General features: G+C 38.4%; 1 protein-coding gene across 1 annotated transcript in view; it reads right to left on the bottom strand.

Moving 5' to 3' along the window:
- The window catches only part of f5 (coagulation factor V), a gene marked incomplete at its 5' end in the record, with an annotated part of 51,257 nt that extends 32,331 nt beyond the window's left edge, over window positions 1-18,926 (bottom strand). Inside the window, 3 exon segments of the mRNA XM_034227593.1 lie at window positions 957-1,169; window positions 16,120-16,242; window positions 18,844-18,926. Of these exon segments, the coding sequence (XP_034083484.1) occupies window positions 957-1,169; window positions 16,120-16,242; window positions 18,844-18,926 (419 nt within the window).
- Between the last annotated feature and the right edge of the window lie 503 nt (window positions 18,927-19,429).

The following is a 19,429-nucleotide window of genomic DNA, read 5'->3' as shown; positions in this document are numbered from 1 at the left end:
TCCCCTCTTCTCCATGTCTCTTCTTCATCAACATGTGTCCCCTCTTCTCCATGTCTCTTCTTCATCAACATGTGTCCCCTCTTCTTCATGTCTCTTCTTCATCAACATGTGTCCCCTCTTCTTCATGTCTCTTCTACATCAATATGTGTCCCCTCTTCTTCATGTCTCTTCTTCATCAACATGTGTCCCCTCTTCTTCATGTCTCTTCTTCATCAACATGTGTCCCCTCTTCTTCATGTCTCTTCTTCATCAACATGTGTCCCCTCTTCTTCATGTCTCTTCTTCATCAACATGTGTCCCCTCTTCTTCATGTCTCTTCTACATCAATATGTGTCCCCTCTTCTTCATGTCTCTTCTTCATCAACATGTGTCCTCTCTTCTTCATGTCTCTTCTTCATCAACATGTGTCCCCTCTTCTTCATGTCTCTTCTACATCAACATGTGTCCCCTCTTCTCCATGTCTCTTGTACATCAACATGTGTCCCCTCTTCTTCATGTCTCTTCTACATCAACATGTGTCCCCTCTTCTTCATGTCTCTTCTACATCAACATGTGTCCCCTCTTCTCCATGTCTCTTGTACATCAACATGTGTCCCCTCTTCTTCATGTCTCTTCTACATCAACATGTGTCCCCTCTTCTTCATGTATCTTCTACATCAACATGTGTCCCCTCTTCTTCATGTCTCTTCTACATCAACATGTGTCCCCTCTTCTTCATGTCTCTTCTACATCAACATGTGTCCCCTCTTCTTCATGTCTCTTCTACATCAACATGGGCTGAAACAGAGAGGATTATGGGTAATGCTGCAATGATCTGTTTGGTGTTTCAGCCAATCAGAGACAGGTTCTGGATATATCTGAGAGCTGTGATATAGTGATGAAAAACAGTATAATAGGAGACCTTTAATGTGCAGCAAAATTGTTTTAAAAGCATGCATTTCAGTTTCTCTTCTCACCAGGCTTGCAGATGAGTAGAGCTCCAATGAGGCCGGAGTTATAATCCTGAACTACGTCTTTGTGGGAGACGTAGCTGTAGGTGAGACAGGTGGAGTCGCTGGGCTGCGGAGAAACATCGGGCGTCACCTCCCAGTAATAAACGTGTTCACTATTCGGCTGCACCACGTCGTCCTCTTTCTCCTTCTGAGACGTGTTGTCAAAGTAGTTTGCTCCTGGAAAACAAAACAAACAAATAGAGTTTGAATAAAAACTGAAGCGCTAAGTAAATAATAAAGATCTCCATTTGACTCCTTACTTCCAGAGCATAGTGACATTACTCTGTAACTCTTGTGCTCCTATTGGCTAGTGCTCCAACACATTGTACGTGATAGGCAAAGGGGCAGGACATCTCTAAGCGGTTGACCAATCACAACAGAGCCGGCCAACTAACCAATCAGAGCAGCTCTGGTTTCAGACAGAGGGCAACACAGGCAGTATGAGAAAAATAAAGAGCTTGTTGAACATTAAAGCACGGAGACATGTCACAGTAGAGACACTACATACTGATATACACCTGAACATCAGCAGGAGAGGACTCTTTAAAGTAGAGACACTACATACTGATATACACCTGAACACCAGCAGGAGAGGACTCTTTAAAGTAGAGACACTACATACTGATATACACCTGAACATCAGCAGGAGAGGACTCTTTAAAGTAGAGACACTACATACTGATATACACCTGAACATCAGCTGGAGAAGACTCTTTAAAGTAGAGACACTACATACTGATATACACCTGAACATCAGAGGAGAGGACTCTTTAAAGTAGAGACACTACATACTGATATACACCTGAACATCAGAGGAGAGGACTCTTTAAAGTAGAGACACTACATACTGATATACACCTGAACATCAGCAGGAGAGGACTCTTTAAAGTAGAGACACTACATACTGATATACACCTGAACATCAGCAGGAGAGGACTCTTTAAAGTAGAGACACTACATACTGATATACACCTGAACATCAGCAGGAGAGGACTCTTTAAAGTAGAGACACTACATACTGATATACACCTGAACATCAGCAGGAGAGGACTCTTTAAAGTAGAGACACTACATACTGATATACACCTGATCATCAGCAGGAGAGGACTCTTTAAAGTAGAGACGCTACATACTGATATACACCAGAACATCGGAGGAGAGGACTCTTTAAAGTAGAGACACTACATACTGATATACACCTGAACATCAGCAGGAGAGGACTCTTTAAAGTAGAGACACTACATACTGATATACACCTGAACATCAGCAGGAGAGGACTCTTTAAAGTAGAGACACTACATACTGATATACACCTGAACATCAGCAGGAGAGGACTCTTTAAAGTAGAGACACTACATACTGATATACACCTGAACATCAGAGGAGAGGACTCTTTAAAGTAGAGACACTACATACTGATATACACCTGAACATCAGCAGGAGAGGACTCTTTAAAGTAGAGACACTACATACTGATATACACCTGAACATCAGCAGGAGAGGACTCTTTAAAGTAGAGACACTACATACTGATATACACCTGAACATCAGCAGGAGAGGACTCTTTAAAGTAGAGACACTACATACTGATATACACCTGCACATCAGCAGGAGAGGACTCTTTAAAGTAGAGACACTACATACTGATATACACCTGAACATCAGCAGGAGAGGACTCTTTAAAGTAGAGACACTACATACTGATATACACCTGAACATCAGCAGGAGAGGACTCTTTAAAGTAGAGACACTACATACTGATATACACCTGAACATCAGCAGGAGAGGACTCTTTAAAGTAGAGACACTACATACTGATATACACCTGAACATCAGCAGGAGAGGACTCTTTAAAGTAGAGACACTACATACTGATATACACCTGAACATCAGCAGGAGAGGACTCTTTAAAGTAGAGACACTACATACTGATATACACCTGAACATCAGCAGGAGAGGACTCTTTAAAGTAGAGACACTACATACTGATATACACCTGAACATCAGCAGGAGAGGACTCTTTAAAGTAGAGACACTACATACTGATATACACCTGAACATCAGCAGGAGAGGACTCTTTAAAGTAGAGACACTACATACTGATATACACCTGCACATCAGCAGGAGAGGACTCTTTAAAGTAGAGACACTACATACTGATTTACACCTGAACATCAGCAGGAGAGGACTCTTTAAAGTAGAGACACTACATACTGATATACACCTGAACATCAGCAGGAGAGGACTCTTTAAAGTAGAGACACTACATACTGATATACACCTGAACATCAGCAGGAGAGGACTCTTTAAAGTAGAGACACTACATACTGATATACACCTGATCATCAGCAGGAGAGGACTCTTTAAAGTAGAGACACTACATACTGATATACACCTGAACATCAGCAGGAGAGGACTCTTTAAAGTAGAGACACTACATACTGATATACACCTGAACATCAGCTGGAGAAGACTCTTTAAAGTAGAGACACTACATACTGATATACACCTGAACATCAGCAGGAGAGGACTCTTTAAAGTAGAGACACTACATACTGATATACACCTGATCATCAGCAGGAGAGGACTCTTTAAAGTAGAGACACTACATACTGATATACACCTGAACATCAGCAGGAGAGGAATCTTTAAAGTAGAGACACTACATACTGATATACACCTGAACATCAGCAGGAGAGGACTCTTTAAAGTAGAGACACTACATACTGATATACACCTGAACATCAGAGGAGAGGACTCTTTAAAGTAGAGACACTACATACTGATATACACCTGAACATCAGCAGGAGAGGACTCTTTAAAGTAGAGACACTACATACTGATATACACCTGAACATCAGCAGGAGAGGACTCTTTAAAGTAGAGACACTACATACTGATATACACCTGAACATCAGCAGGAGAGGACTCTTTAAAGTAGAGACACTACATACTGATATACACCTGAACATCAGCAGGAGAGGACTCTTTAAAGTAGAGACACTACATACTGATATACACCTGAACATCAGCAGGAGAGGACTCTTTAAAGTAGAGACACTACATACTGATATACACCTGAACATCAGCAGGAGAGGACTCTTTAAAGTAGAGACACTACATACTGATATACACCTGAACATCAGCAGGAGAGGACTCTTTAAAGTAGAGACACTACATACTGATATACACCTGATCATCAGCAGGAGAGGACTCTTTAAAGTAGAGACACTACATACTGATATACACCTGAACATCAGCAGGAGAGGACTCTTTAAAGTAGAGACACTACATACTGATATACACCTGAACATCAGCAGGAGAAGACTCTTTAAAGTAGAGACACTACATACTGATATACACCTGAACATCAGCAGGAGAGGACTCTTTAAAGTAGAGACACTACATACTGATATACACCTGATCATCAGCAGGAGAGGACTCTTTAAAGTAGAGACACTACATACTGATATACACCTGAACATCAGCAGGAGAGGACTCTTTAAAGTAGAGACACTACATACTGATATACACCTGAACATCAGCAGGAGAGGACTCTTTAAAGTAGAGACACTACATACTGATATACACCTGAACATCAGCAGGAGAGGACTCTTTAAAGTAGAGACACTACATACTGATATACACCTGGACATCAGCAGGAGAGGACTCTTTAAAGTAGAGACACTACATACTGATATACACCTGGACATCAGCAGGAGAGGACTCTTTAAAGTAGAGACACTACATACTGATATACACCTGGACATCAGCAGGAGAGGACTCTTTAAAGTAGAGACACTACATACTGATATACACCTGAACATCAGCAGGAGAGGACTCTTTAAAGTAGAGACACTACATACTGATATACACCTGATCATCAGCAGGAGAGGACTCTTTAAAGTAGAGACACTACATACTGATATACACCTGAACATCAGCAGGAGAGGACTCTTTAAAGTAGAGACACTACATACTGATATACACCTGAACATCAGCAGGAGAGGACTCTTTAAAGTAGAGACACTACATACTGATATACACCTGAACATCAGCAGGAGAGGACTCTTTAAAGTAGAGACACTACATACTGATATACACCTGAACATCAGCAGGAGAGGACTCTTTAAAGTAGATACACTTCATACTGATATACACCTGAACATCAGCAGGAGAGGACTCTTTAAAGTAGAGACACTACATACTGATATACACCTGAACATCAGCAGGAGAGGACTCTTTAAAGTAAAGACACTACTTACTGATATACACCTGAACATCAGCAGGAGAGGACTCTTTAAAGTAGAGACACTACATACTGATATTCACCTGAACATCAGCAGGAGAGAACTCTTTAAAGTAGAGACACTACATACTGATATACACCTGAGCATCAGCAGGAGAGAACTCTTTAAAGTAGAGTTACTACATACTGATATACACCTGAACATCCGCAGGAGAGAACTCTTTAAAGTAGAGACACTACATACTGATATACACCTGAACATCAGCAGGAGAGGACTCTTTAAAGTAGAGACACTACATACTGATATACACCTGAACATCAACAGGAGAGAACTCTTTAAAGTAGATACACTACATACTGATATACACCTGAACATCAGCAGGAGAGGACTCTTTAAAGTAGAGACACTACATACTGATATACACCTGAACATCAACAGAAGAGGACTCTTTAAAGTAGAGACACTACATACTGATATACACCTGAACATCAGCAGGAGAGGACTCTTTAAAGTAGAGACACTACATACTGATATACACCTGAACATCAGCAGGAGAGGACTCTTTAAAGTAAAGACACTACATACTGATATACACCTGAACATCAACAGGAGAGGACTCTTTAAAGTAGAGACACTACATACTGATATACACCTGAACATCAGCAGGAGAGGACTCTTTAAAGTAGAGACACTACATACTGATATGCACCTGAACATCAGCAGGAGAGGACTCTTTAAAGTAGAGACACTACATACTGATATACACCTGAACATCAGCAGGAGAGGACTCTTTAAAGTAGAGACACTACATACTGATAAACACCTGAACATCAACAGGAGAGAACTCTTTAAAGTAGAGACACTACATACTGATATACACCTGAACATCAGCAGGAAAGGACTCTTTAAAGTAAAGACACTACATACTGATATACACCTGAACACCAGCAGGAGAGGACTCTTTAAAGTAGAGACACTACATACTGATATACACCTGAACATCAGCAGGAGAGGACTCTTTAAAGTAAAGACACTACATACTGATATACACCTGAACATCAGCAGGAGAGGACTCTTTAAAGTAGAGACACTACATACTGATATACACCTGAACATCAGCAGGAGAGGACTCTTTAAAGTAAAGACACTACATACTGATATACACCTGAACATCAACAGGAGAGGACTCTTTAAAGTAGAGACACTACATACTGATATACACCTGAACATCAGCAGGAGAGGACTCTTTAAAGTAGAGACACTACATACTGATATACACCTGAACATCAGCAGGAGAGGACTCTTTAAAGTAGAGACACTACATACTGATATACACCTGAACATCAGAGGAGAGGACTCTTTAAAGTAGAGACACTACATACTGATATACACCTGAACATCAGCAGGAGAGGACTCTTTAAAGTAGAGACACTACATACTGATATACACCTGAACATCAGAGGAGAGGACTCTTTAAGGTAGAGACACTACATACTGATATACACCTGAACATCAGCAGGAGAGGACTCTTTAAAGTAGAGACACTACATACTGATATACACCTGAACATCAGCAGGAGAGGACTCTTTAAAGTAGAGACACTACATACTGATATACACCTGAACATCAGCAGGAGAGGACTCTTTAAAGTAGAGACACTACATACTGATATACACCTGAACATCAGCAGGAGAGGACTCTTTAAAGTAGAGACACTACATACTGATATACACCTGAACATCAGCAGGAGAGGACTCTTTAAAGTAGAGACACTACATACTGATATACACCTGAACATCAGCAGGAGAGGACTCTTTAAAGTAGAGACACTACATACTGATATACACCTGAACATCAGAGGAGAGGACTCTTTAAAGTAGAGACACTACATACTGATATACACCTGAACATCAGAGGAGAGGACTCTTTAAAGTAGATACACTACATACTGATATACACCTGAACATCAGCAGGAGAGGACTCTTTAAAGTAGAGACACTACATACTGATATACACCTGAACATCAGCAGGAGAGGACTCTTTTAAAGTAGAGACACTACATACTGATATACACCTGCACATCAGCAGGAGAGGACTCTTTAAAGTAGAGACACTACATACTGATATACACCTGAACATCAGCAGGAGAGGACTCTTTAAAGTAGAGACACTACATACTGATATACACCTGAACATCAGCAGGAGAGGACTCTTTAAAGTAGAGACACTACATACTGATATACACCTGAACATCAGCAGGAGAGGACTCTTTAAAGTAGAGACACTACATACTGATATACACCTGATCATCAGCAGGAGAGGACTCTTTAAAGTAGAGACACTACATACTGATATACACCTGAACATCAGCAGGAGAGGACTCTTTAAAGTAGAGACACTACATACTGATATACACCTGAACATCAGCTGGAGAAGGACTCTTTAAAGTAGAGACACTACATACTGATATACACCTGAACATCAGCAGGAGAGGACTCTTTAAAGTAGAGACACTACATACTGATATACACCTGATCATCAGCAGGAGAGGACTCTTTAAAGTAGAGACACTACATACTGATATACACCTGAACATCAGCAGGAGAGGACTCTTTAAAGTAGAGACACTACATACTGATATACACCTGAACATCAGCAGGAGAGGACTCTTTAAAGTAGAGACACTACATACTGATATACACCTGAACATCAGAGGAGAGGACTCTTTAAAGTAGAGACACTACATACTGATATACACCTGAACATCAGCAGGAGAGGACTCTTTAAAGTAGAGACACTACATACTGATATACACCTGAACATCAGCAGGAGAGGACTCTTTAAAGTAGAGACACTACATACTGATATACACCTGCACATCAGCAGGAGAGGACTCTTTAAAGTAGAGACACTACATACTGATATACACCTGAACATCAGCAGGAGAGGACTCTTTAAAGTAGAGACACTACATACTGATATACACCTGAACATCAGCAGGAGAGGACTCTTTAAAGTAGAGACACTACATACTGATATACACCTGAACATCAGCAGGAGAGGACTCTTTAAAGTAGAGACACTACATACTGATATACACCTGATCATCAGCAGGAGAGGACTCTTTAAAGTAGAGACACTACATACTGATATACACCTGAACATCAGCAGGAGAGGACTCTTTAAAGTAGAGACACTACATACTGATATACACCTGAACATCAGCAGGAGAGGACTCTTTAAAGTAGAGACACTACATACTGATATACACCTGAACATCAGCAGGAGAGGACTCTTTAAAGTAGAGACACTACATACTGATATACACCTGATCATCAGCAGGAGAGGACTCTTTAAAGTAGAGACACTACATACTGATATACACCTGAACATCAGCAGGAGAGGACTCTTTAAAGTAGAGACACTACATACTGATATACACCTGAACATCAGCAGGAGAGGACTCTTTAAAGTAGAGACACTACATACTGATATACACCTGATCATCAGCAGGAGAGGACTCTTTAAAGTAGAGACACTACATACTGATATACACCTGATCATCAGCAGGAGAGGACTCTTTAAAGTAGAGACACTACATACTGATATACACCTGAACATCAGCAGGAGAGGACTCTTTAAAGTAGAGACACTACATACTGATATACACCTGAACATCAGCAGGAGAGGACTCTTTAAAGTAGAGACACTACATACTGATATACACCTGAACATCAGCAGGAGAGGACTCTTTAAAGTAGAGACACTACATACTGATATACACCTGGACATCAGCAGGAGAGGACTCTTTAAAGTAGAGACACTACATACTGATATACACCTGGACATCAGCAGGAGAGGACTCTTTAAAGTAGAGACACTACATACTGATATACACCTGAACATCAGCAGGAGAGGACTCTTTAAAGTAGAGACACTACATACTGATATACACCTGATCATCAGCAGGAGAGGACTCTTTAAAGTAGAGACACTACATACTGATATACACCTGAACATCAGCAGGAGAGGACTCTTTAAAGTAGAGACACTACATACTGATATACACCTGAACATCAGCAGAGAGGACTCTTTAAAGTAGAGACACTACATACTGATATACACCTGATCATCAGCAGGAGAGGACTCTTTAAAGTAGAGACACTACATACTGATATACACCTGAACATCAGCAGGAGAGGACTCTTTAAAGTAGATACACTTCATACTGATATACACCTGAACATCAGCAGGAGAGGACTCTTTAAAGTAGAGACACTACATACTGATATACACCTGAACATCAGCAGGAGAGGACTCTTTAAAGTAAAGACACTACTTACTGATATACACCTGAACATCAGCAGGAGAGGACTCTTTAAAGTAGAGACACTACATACTGATATTCACCTGAACATCAGCAGGAGAGAACTCTTTAAAGTAGAGACACTACATACTGATATACACCTGAGCATCAGCAGGAGAGAACTCTTTAAAGTAGAGTTACTACATACTGATATACACCTGAACATCCGCAGGAGAGAACTCTTTAAAGTAGAGACACTACATACTGATATACACCTGAACATCAGCAGGAGAGGACTCTTTAAAGTAGAGACACTACATACTGATATACACCTGAACATCAACAGGAGAGAACTCTTTAAAGTAGAGACACTACATACTGATATACACCTGAACATCAGCAGGAGAGGACTCTTTAAAGTAGAGACACTACATACTGATATACACCTGAACATCAACAGAAGAGGACTCTTTAAAGTAGAGACACTACATACTGATATACACCTGAACATCAGCAGGAGAGGACTCTTTAAAGTAAAACACTACATACTGATATACACCTGAACATCAGCAGGAGAGGACTCTTTAAAGTAAAGACACTACATACTGATATACACCTGAACATCAACAGGAGAGGACTCTTAAAGTAGAGACACTACATACTGATATACACCTGAACATCAGCAGGAGAGGACTCTTTAAAGTAGAGACACTACATACTGATATGCACCTGAACATCAGCAGGAGAGGACTCTTTAAAGTAGAGACACTACATACTGATATACACCTGAACATCAGCAGGAGAGGACTTTTTAAAGTAGAGACACTACATACTGATAAACACCTGAACATCAACAGGAGAGAACTCTTTAAAGTAGAGACACTACATACTGATATACACCTGAACATCAGCAGGAAAGGACTCTTTAAAGTAAAGACACTACATACTGATATATACCTGAACACCAGCAGGAGAGGACTCTTTAAAGTAGAGACACTACATACTGATATACACCTGAACATCAGCAGGAGAGGACTCTTTAAGTAATACACTACATACTGATATACACCTGAACATCAGCAGGAGAGGACTCTTTAAAGTAGAGACACTACATACTGATATACACCTGAACATCAGCAGGAGAGGACTCTTTAAAGTAAAGACACTACATACTGATATACACCTGAACATCAACAGGAGAGGACTCTTTAAAGTAGAGACACTACATACTGATATACACCTGAACATCAGCAGGAGAGGACTCTTTAAAGTAGAGACACTACATACTGAAATACACCTGATCATCAGCAGGAGAGGACTCTTTAAAGTAGAGACACTACATACTGATATACACCTGAACATCAGCAGGAGAGGACTCTTTAAAGTAAAGACACTACATACTGATATACACCTGAACATCAACAGGAGAGGACTCTTTAAAGTAGAGACACTACATACTGATATACACCTGAACATCAGCAGGAGAGGACTCTTTAAAGTAGAGACACTACATACTGATATGCACCTGAACATCAGCAGGAGAGGACTCTTTAAAGTAGAGACACTACATACTGATATACACCTGAACATCAGCAGGAGAGGACTCTTTAAAGTAGAGACACTACATACTGATAAACACCTGAACATCAACAGGAGAGAACTCTTTAAAGTAGAGACACTACATACTGATATACACCTGAACATCAGCAGGAAAGGACTCTTTAAGTAAAGACACTACATACTGATATACACCTGAACACCAGCAGGAGAGGACTCTTTAAAGTAGAGACACTACATACTGATATACACCTGAACATCAGCAGGAGAGGACTCTTTAAAGTAAATACACTACATACTGATATACACCTGAACATCAGCAGGAGAGGACTCTTTAAAGTAGAGACACTACATACTGATATACACCTGAACATCAGCAGGAGAGGACTCTTTAAAGTAAAGACACTACATACTGATATACACCTGAACATCAACAGGAGAGGGACTCTTTAAGTAGAGACACTACATACTGATATACACCTGAACATCAGCAGGAGAGGACTCTTTAAGTAGAGACACTACATACTGATATACACCTGAACATCAGCAGGAGAGGACTCTTTAAAGTAGAGACACTACATACTGAAATACACCTGAAAATGAACATGATATGGCCCCTTTAATTACATGCCATTGCTCAACAGGAGTGTGAGGAAATGATGGACTTTCCCGACATATTTATATCCAAATATAATGAAGGCTTAATGAAAATGTTCCTGTTCTTTCATTTTGACTTCCTCTGCCCTCTGGCTTTTGCATTAAGATCAAATCAACTAGTGCTTAGTGTAAATTCCCTACATCCACAGTTTCTCTCTCGTGGACACAGACAGTCATTTCCTAGGACTCAGCAGAGCTTCCTGTTGGACTTCAGAACCGTCTGACTCTCCGGGTTAATATGTTATAAAAAAGACAAATAAGCATGTTTGTTGTGTTGGCCAATCTTGTGTAATTATCGGAATCAGTAACATCATGAGTGACCGTAAGAGACGGACTGTGGAGCTGCTGATTTAAGGTTTCCAACAGCTGTCAGATACAGAGGAGGGAAGTAGTGGAGTACAAACACTTTGTTACTGTATATTACTGTACATTGTTAAGTACATTGTTCTGGTATCAGTACTTTACTCCACTACTTATTTTTCTGACGACTTTTTACTTTTACTTCTTACATTTTGAACCCAAATACCTGTACTTTCTACTTCTTACATGTTGAACTCAAATACCTGTACTTTCTACTTCTTACATGTTGAACCCAAATACCTGTACTTTCTACTTCTTACATGTTGAACTCAAATACCTGTACTTTCTACTTCTTACATGTTGAACACAAATACCTGTACTTTCTACTTCTTACATGTTGAACTCAAATACCTGTACTTTCTACTTCTTACATGTTGAACTCAAATACCTGTACTTTCTACTTCTTACATGTTGAACTCAAATACCTGTACTTTCTACTTCTTACATGTTGAACTCAAATACCTGTACTTTCTACTTCTTACATGTTGAACTCAAATACCTGTACTTTCTACTTCTTACATGTTGAACTCAAATACCTGTACTTTCTACTTCTTACATGTTGAACTCAAATACCTGTACTTTCTACTTTTTACATGTTGAACCCAAATACCTGTACTTTCTACTTCTTACATGTTGAACTCAAATACCTTTACTTTCTACTTATTACATGTTGAACCCAAATACCTGTACTTTCTACTTCTTACATGTTGAACTCAAATACCTGTACTTTCTACTTCTCACATGTTGAACTCAAATACCTGTACTTTCTACTTCTCACATGTTGAACTCAAATACCTGTACTTTCTACTTCTTACATGTTGAACTCAAATACCTGTACTTTCTACTTCTTACATGTTGAACTTAAATACCTGTACTTTCTACTTCTTACATGTTGAACTCAAATACCTGTACTTTCTACTTCTTACATGTTGAACACAAATACCTGTACTTTCTACTTCTCACATGTTGAACACAAATACCTGTACTTTCTACTTCTTACATGTTGAACACAAATACCTGTACTTTCTACTTCTTACATGTTGAACACAAATACCTGTACTTTCTACTTCTTACATGTTGAACTCAAATACCTGTACTTTCTACTTCTTACATGTTGAACCCAAATACCTGTACTTTCTACTTCTTACATGTTGAACTCAAATACCTGTACTTTCTAGTTCTTACATGTTGAACACAAATACCTGTACTTTCTACTTCTCACATGTTGAACCCAAATACCTGTACTTTCTACTTCTCACATGTTGAACACAAATACCTGTACTTTCTACTTCTTACATGTTGAACACAAATACCTGTACTTTCTACTTCTTACATGTTGAACTCAAATACCTGTACTTTCTACTTTTCACATGTTGAACTCAAATACCTGTACTTTCTACTTCTTACATGTTTAACACAAATACCTATACTTTCTACTTCTTACATGTTGAACCCAAATACCTGTACTTTCTACTTCTTACATGTTGAACTCAAATACCTGTACTTTCTACTTCTTACATGTTGAACCCAAATACCTGTATTTTCTACTTCTTACATGTTGATCACAAATACCTGTACTTTCTACTTCTTACATGTTGAACTCAAATACCTGTACTTTCTACTTCTTACATGTTGAACACAAATACCTGTACTTTCTACTTCTTACTTGTTGAACACAAATACCTGTACTTTCTACTTCTCACATGTTGAACTCAAATACCTGTACTTTCTACTTCTTACATGTTGAACCCAAATACCTGTACTTTCTACTTCTTACATGTTGAACTCAAATACCTGTACTTTCTAGTTCTTACATGTTGAACACAAATACCTGTACTTTCTACTTCTCACATGTTGAACCCAAATACCTGTACTTTCTACTTCTCACATGTTGAACACAAATACCTGTACTTTCTACTTCTTACATGTTGAACACAAATACCTGTACTTTCTACTTCTTACATGTTGAACTCAAATACCTGTACTTTCTACTTTTCACATGTTGAACTCAAATACCTGTACTTTCTACTTCTTACATGTTTAACACAAATACCTATACTTTCTACTTCTTACATGTTGAACCCAAATACCTGTACTTTCTACTTCTTACATGTTGAACTCAAATACCTGTACTTTCTACTTCTTACATGTTGAACCCAAATACCTGTATTTTCTACTTCTTACATGTTGAACACAAATACCTGTACTTTCTACTTCTTACATGTTGAACTCAAATACCTGTACTTTCTACTTCTTACATGTTGAACACAAATACCTGTACTTTCTACTTCTTACATGTTGAACTCAAATACCTGTACTTTCTACTTCTTACTTGTTGAACCCAAATACCTGTACTTTCTACTTCTCACATGTTGAACTCAAATACCTGTACTTTCTACTTCTTACATGTTGAACTCAAACACCTGTACTTTCTACTTCTTACATGTTGAACTCAAATACTTGTACTTTCTACTTCTCACATGTTGAACTCAAATACCTGTACTTTCTACTTCTTACATGTTGAACACAAATACCTGAACTTTCTACTTCTTACATGTTGAACACAAATACCTGTACTTTCTACTTCTTACATGTTGAACACAAATACCTGTACTTTCTACTTCTTACATGTTGAACTCAAACACCTGTACTTTCTACTTCTTACATGTTGAACTCAAATACCTGTACTTTCTACTTCTTACATGTTGAACTCAAATACCTGTACTTTCTACTTCTTACATGTTGAACTCAAATACCTGTACTTTCTACTTCTCACATGTTTGAACCCAAATACCTGTACTTTCTACTTCTTACATGTTGAACACAAATACCTGCACTTTCTACTTCTTACATGTTGAACTCAAATACCTGTACTTTCTACTTCTCACATGTTGAACCCAAATACCTGTACTTTCTACTTCTTACATGTTGAACACAAATACCTGCACTTTCTACTTCTTACATGTTGAACACAAATACCTGTACTTTCTACTTCTTACATGTTGAACACAAATACCTGTACTTTCTACTTCTTACATGTTGAACTCAAATACCTGTACTTTCTACTTCTCACATGTTGAACCCAAATACCTGTACTTTCTACTTCTTACATGTTGAACTCAAATACCTGTACTTTCTACTTCTTACATGTTGAACACAAATACCTGTACTTTCTACTTCTTACATGTTGAACTCAAATACCTGTACTTTCTACTTCTCACATGTTGAACCCAAATACCTGTACTTTCTACTTCTTACATGTTGAACTCAAATACCTGTACTTTCTACTTCTTACATGTTGAACACAAATACCTGTACTTTCTACTTCTCACATGTTGAACTCAAATACCTGTACTTTCTACTTCTCACATGTTGAACACAAATACCTGTACTTTCTACTTCTTACATGTTGAACACAAATACCTGTACTTTCTACTTCTTACATGTTGAACTCAAATACCTGTACTTTCTACTTCTTACATGTTGAACTCAAATACCTGTACTTTCTACTTCTTACATGTTGAACTCAAATACCTGTACTTTCTACTTCTCTCATTTCCCAAACAGCTGGTTCCTTTAGTCTGAATGTGTGTTTGATGCGTGATCATTATTCTTTAGAGTCATTGCGTGCCTATTGATTTGAACACGATCCGTGTATCCATCATTTCCTGGTCTTCTCTAAAGAAGAGGGACCAATGGAAACGTTGTCATGTTGCCGTTGTTCAGCATGGAAACATTCATTAGCTAACAATGACATTATTGTTCTATTAATATAAAGGGAGTTCAGGTACTCTTTAAAACAGCTGCTAGCTATGGGTACTTTTTACTGAAGTACATTTCAAAGCCCTCTTTACTTTCACTTGAGTAAAGAAGTTTAGTCAGTACTTCTACTTTTACCAGAGTATTTTTAAACATGAGTATCTGTACTTCTACTTGAGTAACGAATGTGTGTACTTTTGCCATCTGTGTATATTCAGCTGAGTCAACATGCTCTCACCCTCTGACTGCTTCCCGTAAGCGACTCCGTGAGGGTGGATGCTGTGCGGTCCGCTGGCCATGTTTCTGAAAGTGACCACGATGGTCTCTCCCTCCTGAGCCCTCAGAGTGGGTCCCATCAGACCTGTGGAGAAAATACACAACATGAACTTTATTTGTAGTTTGAAGCACTTTGAAGCATGTTTTTTGGCACATCATGGTGACACACTGGGATAATAATGTGCTGACTCATCACATCAATCAGCAACGTAAAATGTCCCCCGTCGGTCCATATGTTAAGTGTTAATGTGTTAATTGTCATATTCATAATCAAAAAACATTTTCGCGATGTCATTATTAATTTCCCCTCTGCTCTGAATGACTTATGAAGGTATAGGAAACAGAAAAGATAGATCCAAAACAATAGATAAACACACTAAAACGTAGAGATATGTGCAACTTTTGAATGTTGTGGTTATTATCTAATGCAATTGGTAAATGTTATCTTACTTTCCAATAAAGGAATAAACACGCAACTGTGTTTTCTCAGATAGTGGAAAGCAAGAAGCCCTTTTCAAAAACCAAGACAGTAACGTAAAGTCATGTTGACTCATTATTGACTTTCATCAACCAGGAAATATAACGTTATTTTCAAATTCATATTAAAAATAAGTAATTCCTTCTTTGCCTTTCTCTCTCAATAACATTTAAATAAAGGAAAGACAAGGTGTAATGCAATAAATACTAAACAATAAATAGAGAAAGACATGTACATATATGAAGAAAGAAAGAAAAAAAGACTTCTTAGGAACATTAATGGATAGCAAAAATCTGTTTTCCACTCAAATCATTTTAAATCGGTAGCAATTGTACAATATATTGGAACTTTGATATGATTTATTTTTTTTATATTGATATACTTTATTAATCCCCGTGGGGAAATTGTTTCTCTGCATTTGACCCATCCTAGTGTTAGGAGCAGTGTGCTGCCATTTTGAACGGCGCCCGGGGAACATATGATATGGCTCACAGGTCGTCATGCTGACTCATTACTGACTGCCATATCTTCAACGTTGCTATTGTCTTATTCATCTAAAATAACAAAGCAATGTTTTTCTCTTTATACTTTCCTATGAAATGATTGACAAGCAGTTGTTTGTATTGTTGTAATTATTAGAAGAAGAATCCAGTAAGTATTGGATTAGGCTGTTAAGTATCTTCACATTGTGATTAGTTAGAATCGAAGGAACACATAGTTACTCTGAAACATACCAAACTTACAAGATATTTCACAACCTTTTCTAGACAATTCATCTCAATTCGACAGCCGGTTAGATAGATAGATAGATAGATAGATAGATAGATAGATAGATAGATAGATAGATAGATAGATAGATAGATAGATCTTTAATTTGTCATTGTACAGGTACAACGACATTACAATAAACTCAAGGTGCCAACACGCAACAAGACAATATAAAAACAACAAGACACTATAAAAACAATAAAAACAATAAATGGGACTTAAAATAGACATGATAGGGAATATGTACATAAATAAATAATAAATTAAATTGCACGATTCCCCTCGTATTGCACGGAAGGCTTATATAATTTAAATATTAGCAGCGTTTAGTGCACACAAAAAACTGAACTTGAGTCTGTTTGTCCGGGAAGACATGGTACGGAAGCGCCTGCCTGAGCGCAGCCGTACGAAGTGCTCGTTACCCGGGTGGTGTGGATCCTTGAGGATTTTGACTGCCTTCTTAAGGCAACGAGAGCTGTACAGGGAGGGGAGGTACTCCATACTCCACTTACTGTACTCTTTTATGAACTGGTGACACATTCAAAGAAAACACATCCCCTACTAAATGTGGGTTTGTAATATCTCTACGTGCATAAAGGACATCTTCTTTTCAGTCGTGTTAAGTAATGCATACTCAGTAGTAAGTAAGTATACTAGCTTTGTAGCTGTCCTACATTGGTGTGTTATCCTATATTTTACTTGCTGTGTTTAGGCCTTTTATTTGACATTCTGTAGTTGTATTTTGTATTGTGTACTGTCTGTAAAGCACGTGTTGAGAAGGGTGCGATATAAATGTACTTACTTAACGGCTTTAATACTCATCAACACAGACTCTACAAGTCTCCACTGGAAGCATGAGCACTGTTCATATAAACAATAAATCCTCATTTGGTTTTTTAATTATGATGATTGAGACCATGTCTGACAAGCCTCCGCAGATCTCCGTTATGTGTTCATTTGGTGGTGACCATGATATGATTCATGGTGTTAGACACAGTCAAAACACCAATCAGTGGAACTATTATCTACACTTGCATTGTTCCTACAGCCATTTATTTATAGAATCTGTCTTTTATTTGGGATTGTTTTTGACAAACTGAAAGAAATCAGAAGCAAATAAGATAAGATGGACTTTTACTAATTGTTTCTCTGCATTTGACCCATCCTAGTGTTAGGAGCAGTGTGGGGAACGGTGCCTTGCTCAGAGACACCTCGGTAGCACTTGGTCTTTCCGGGACTTGAACTGGTTCCAGTTGCCAAACCAAGTCCCTATCGACTTCGCCACCACCGCCCAATTAAGTAGGTGTACCGTGTCTCTATCTGCCCTGCAATTACAAAGCCATTTTAAGGAGACCTTGAGGTACATATTTAGGAAATGAAACAGTGTAAACATGATTTCTGTAGACAGGAGAAGTGTTTCTGAGACAGACGGAAACTTACCTAACCAGGAGGGATGAGTCTTAGCCTGCTTGAAGCCTTTGTCATACTCCCGAAAGACCACTTTCTTATAGGTGGGACCGAACCTACCAAAGGAAGGAAAACACCAAAGATGAATCAGACATGAAGAAAGAACCACTCACTTCTTTACTTAAAAACAACACCACCCTGTGAAAGTCCTCCATTCAAACACATACAAGGATATAGGAATTGGGACTTTCAGTATAAAAATGTAATTATCAAATGTGTTTTACTTATATATGTGTTGTTTCTGGATGTGTTTATGTTGCATGTTACTGCTGTGGATTGTTAACGTACTTATTTTAGAGAACCACATATCTATAAAAGTCAACAGTCCTGTTTTCGGCTTTATGATAATGCATTTTCCAGCTGACCTAAGAGGCTTTTAAAACACTATATTTAACTTAAAGGATTTTCTAAAGACATAAAAAACATTTTATCCTTCAGTTTATGACACGCATTTGAGATAATGTTGATATTCATGTGTTTTACTGGAGAGGAAAGTGCATCAAAACTGTTATTGTGAAGTATAAGCAGTCTGATACAAGTCATACTTGACTCTGAGATG

This window comes from Gymnodraco acuticeps, unplaced genomic scaffold (assembly GCF_902827175.1).
Source record: "Gymnodraco acuticeps unplaced genomic scaffold, fGymAcu1.1, whole genome shotgun sequence".
Taxonomy (NCBI): domain Eukaryota; kingdom Metazoa; phylum Chordata; class Actinopteri; order Perciformes; family Bathydraconidae; genus Gymnodraco; species Gymnodraco acuticeps.
The sequence above is the reverse complement of the archived record's forward strand: the minus strand, read 5'-3'. Positions and strand labels throughout refer to the sequence as shown.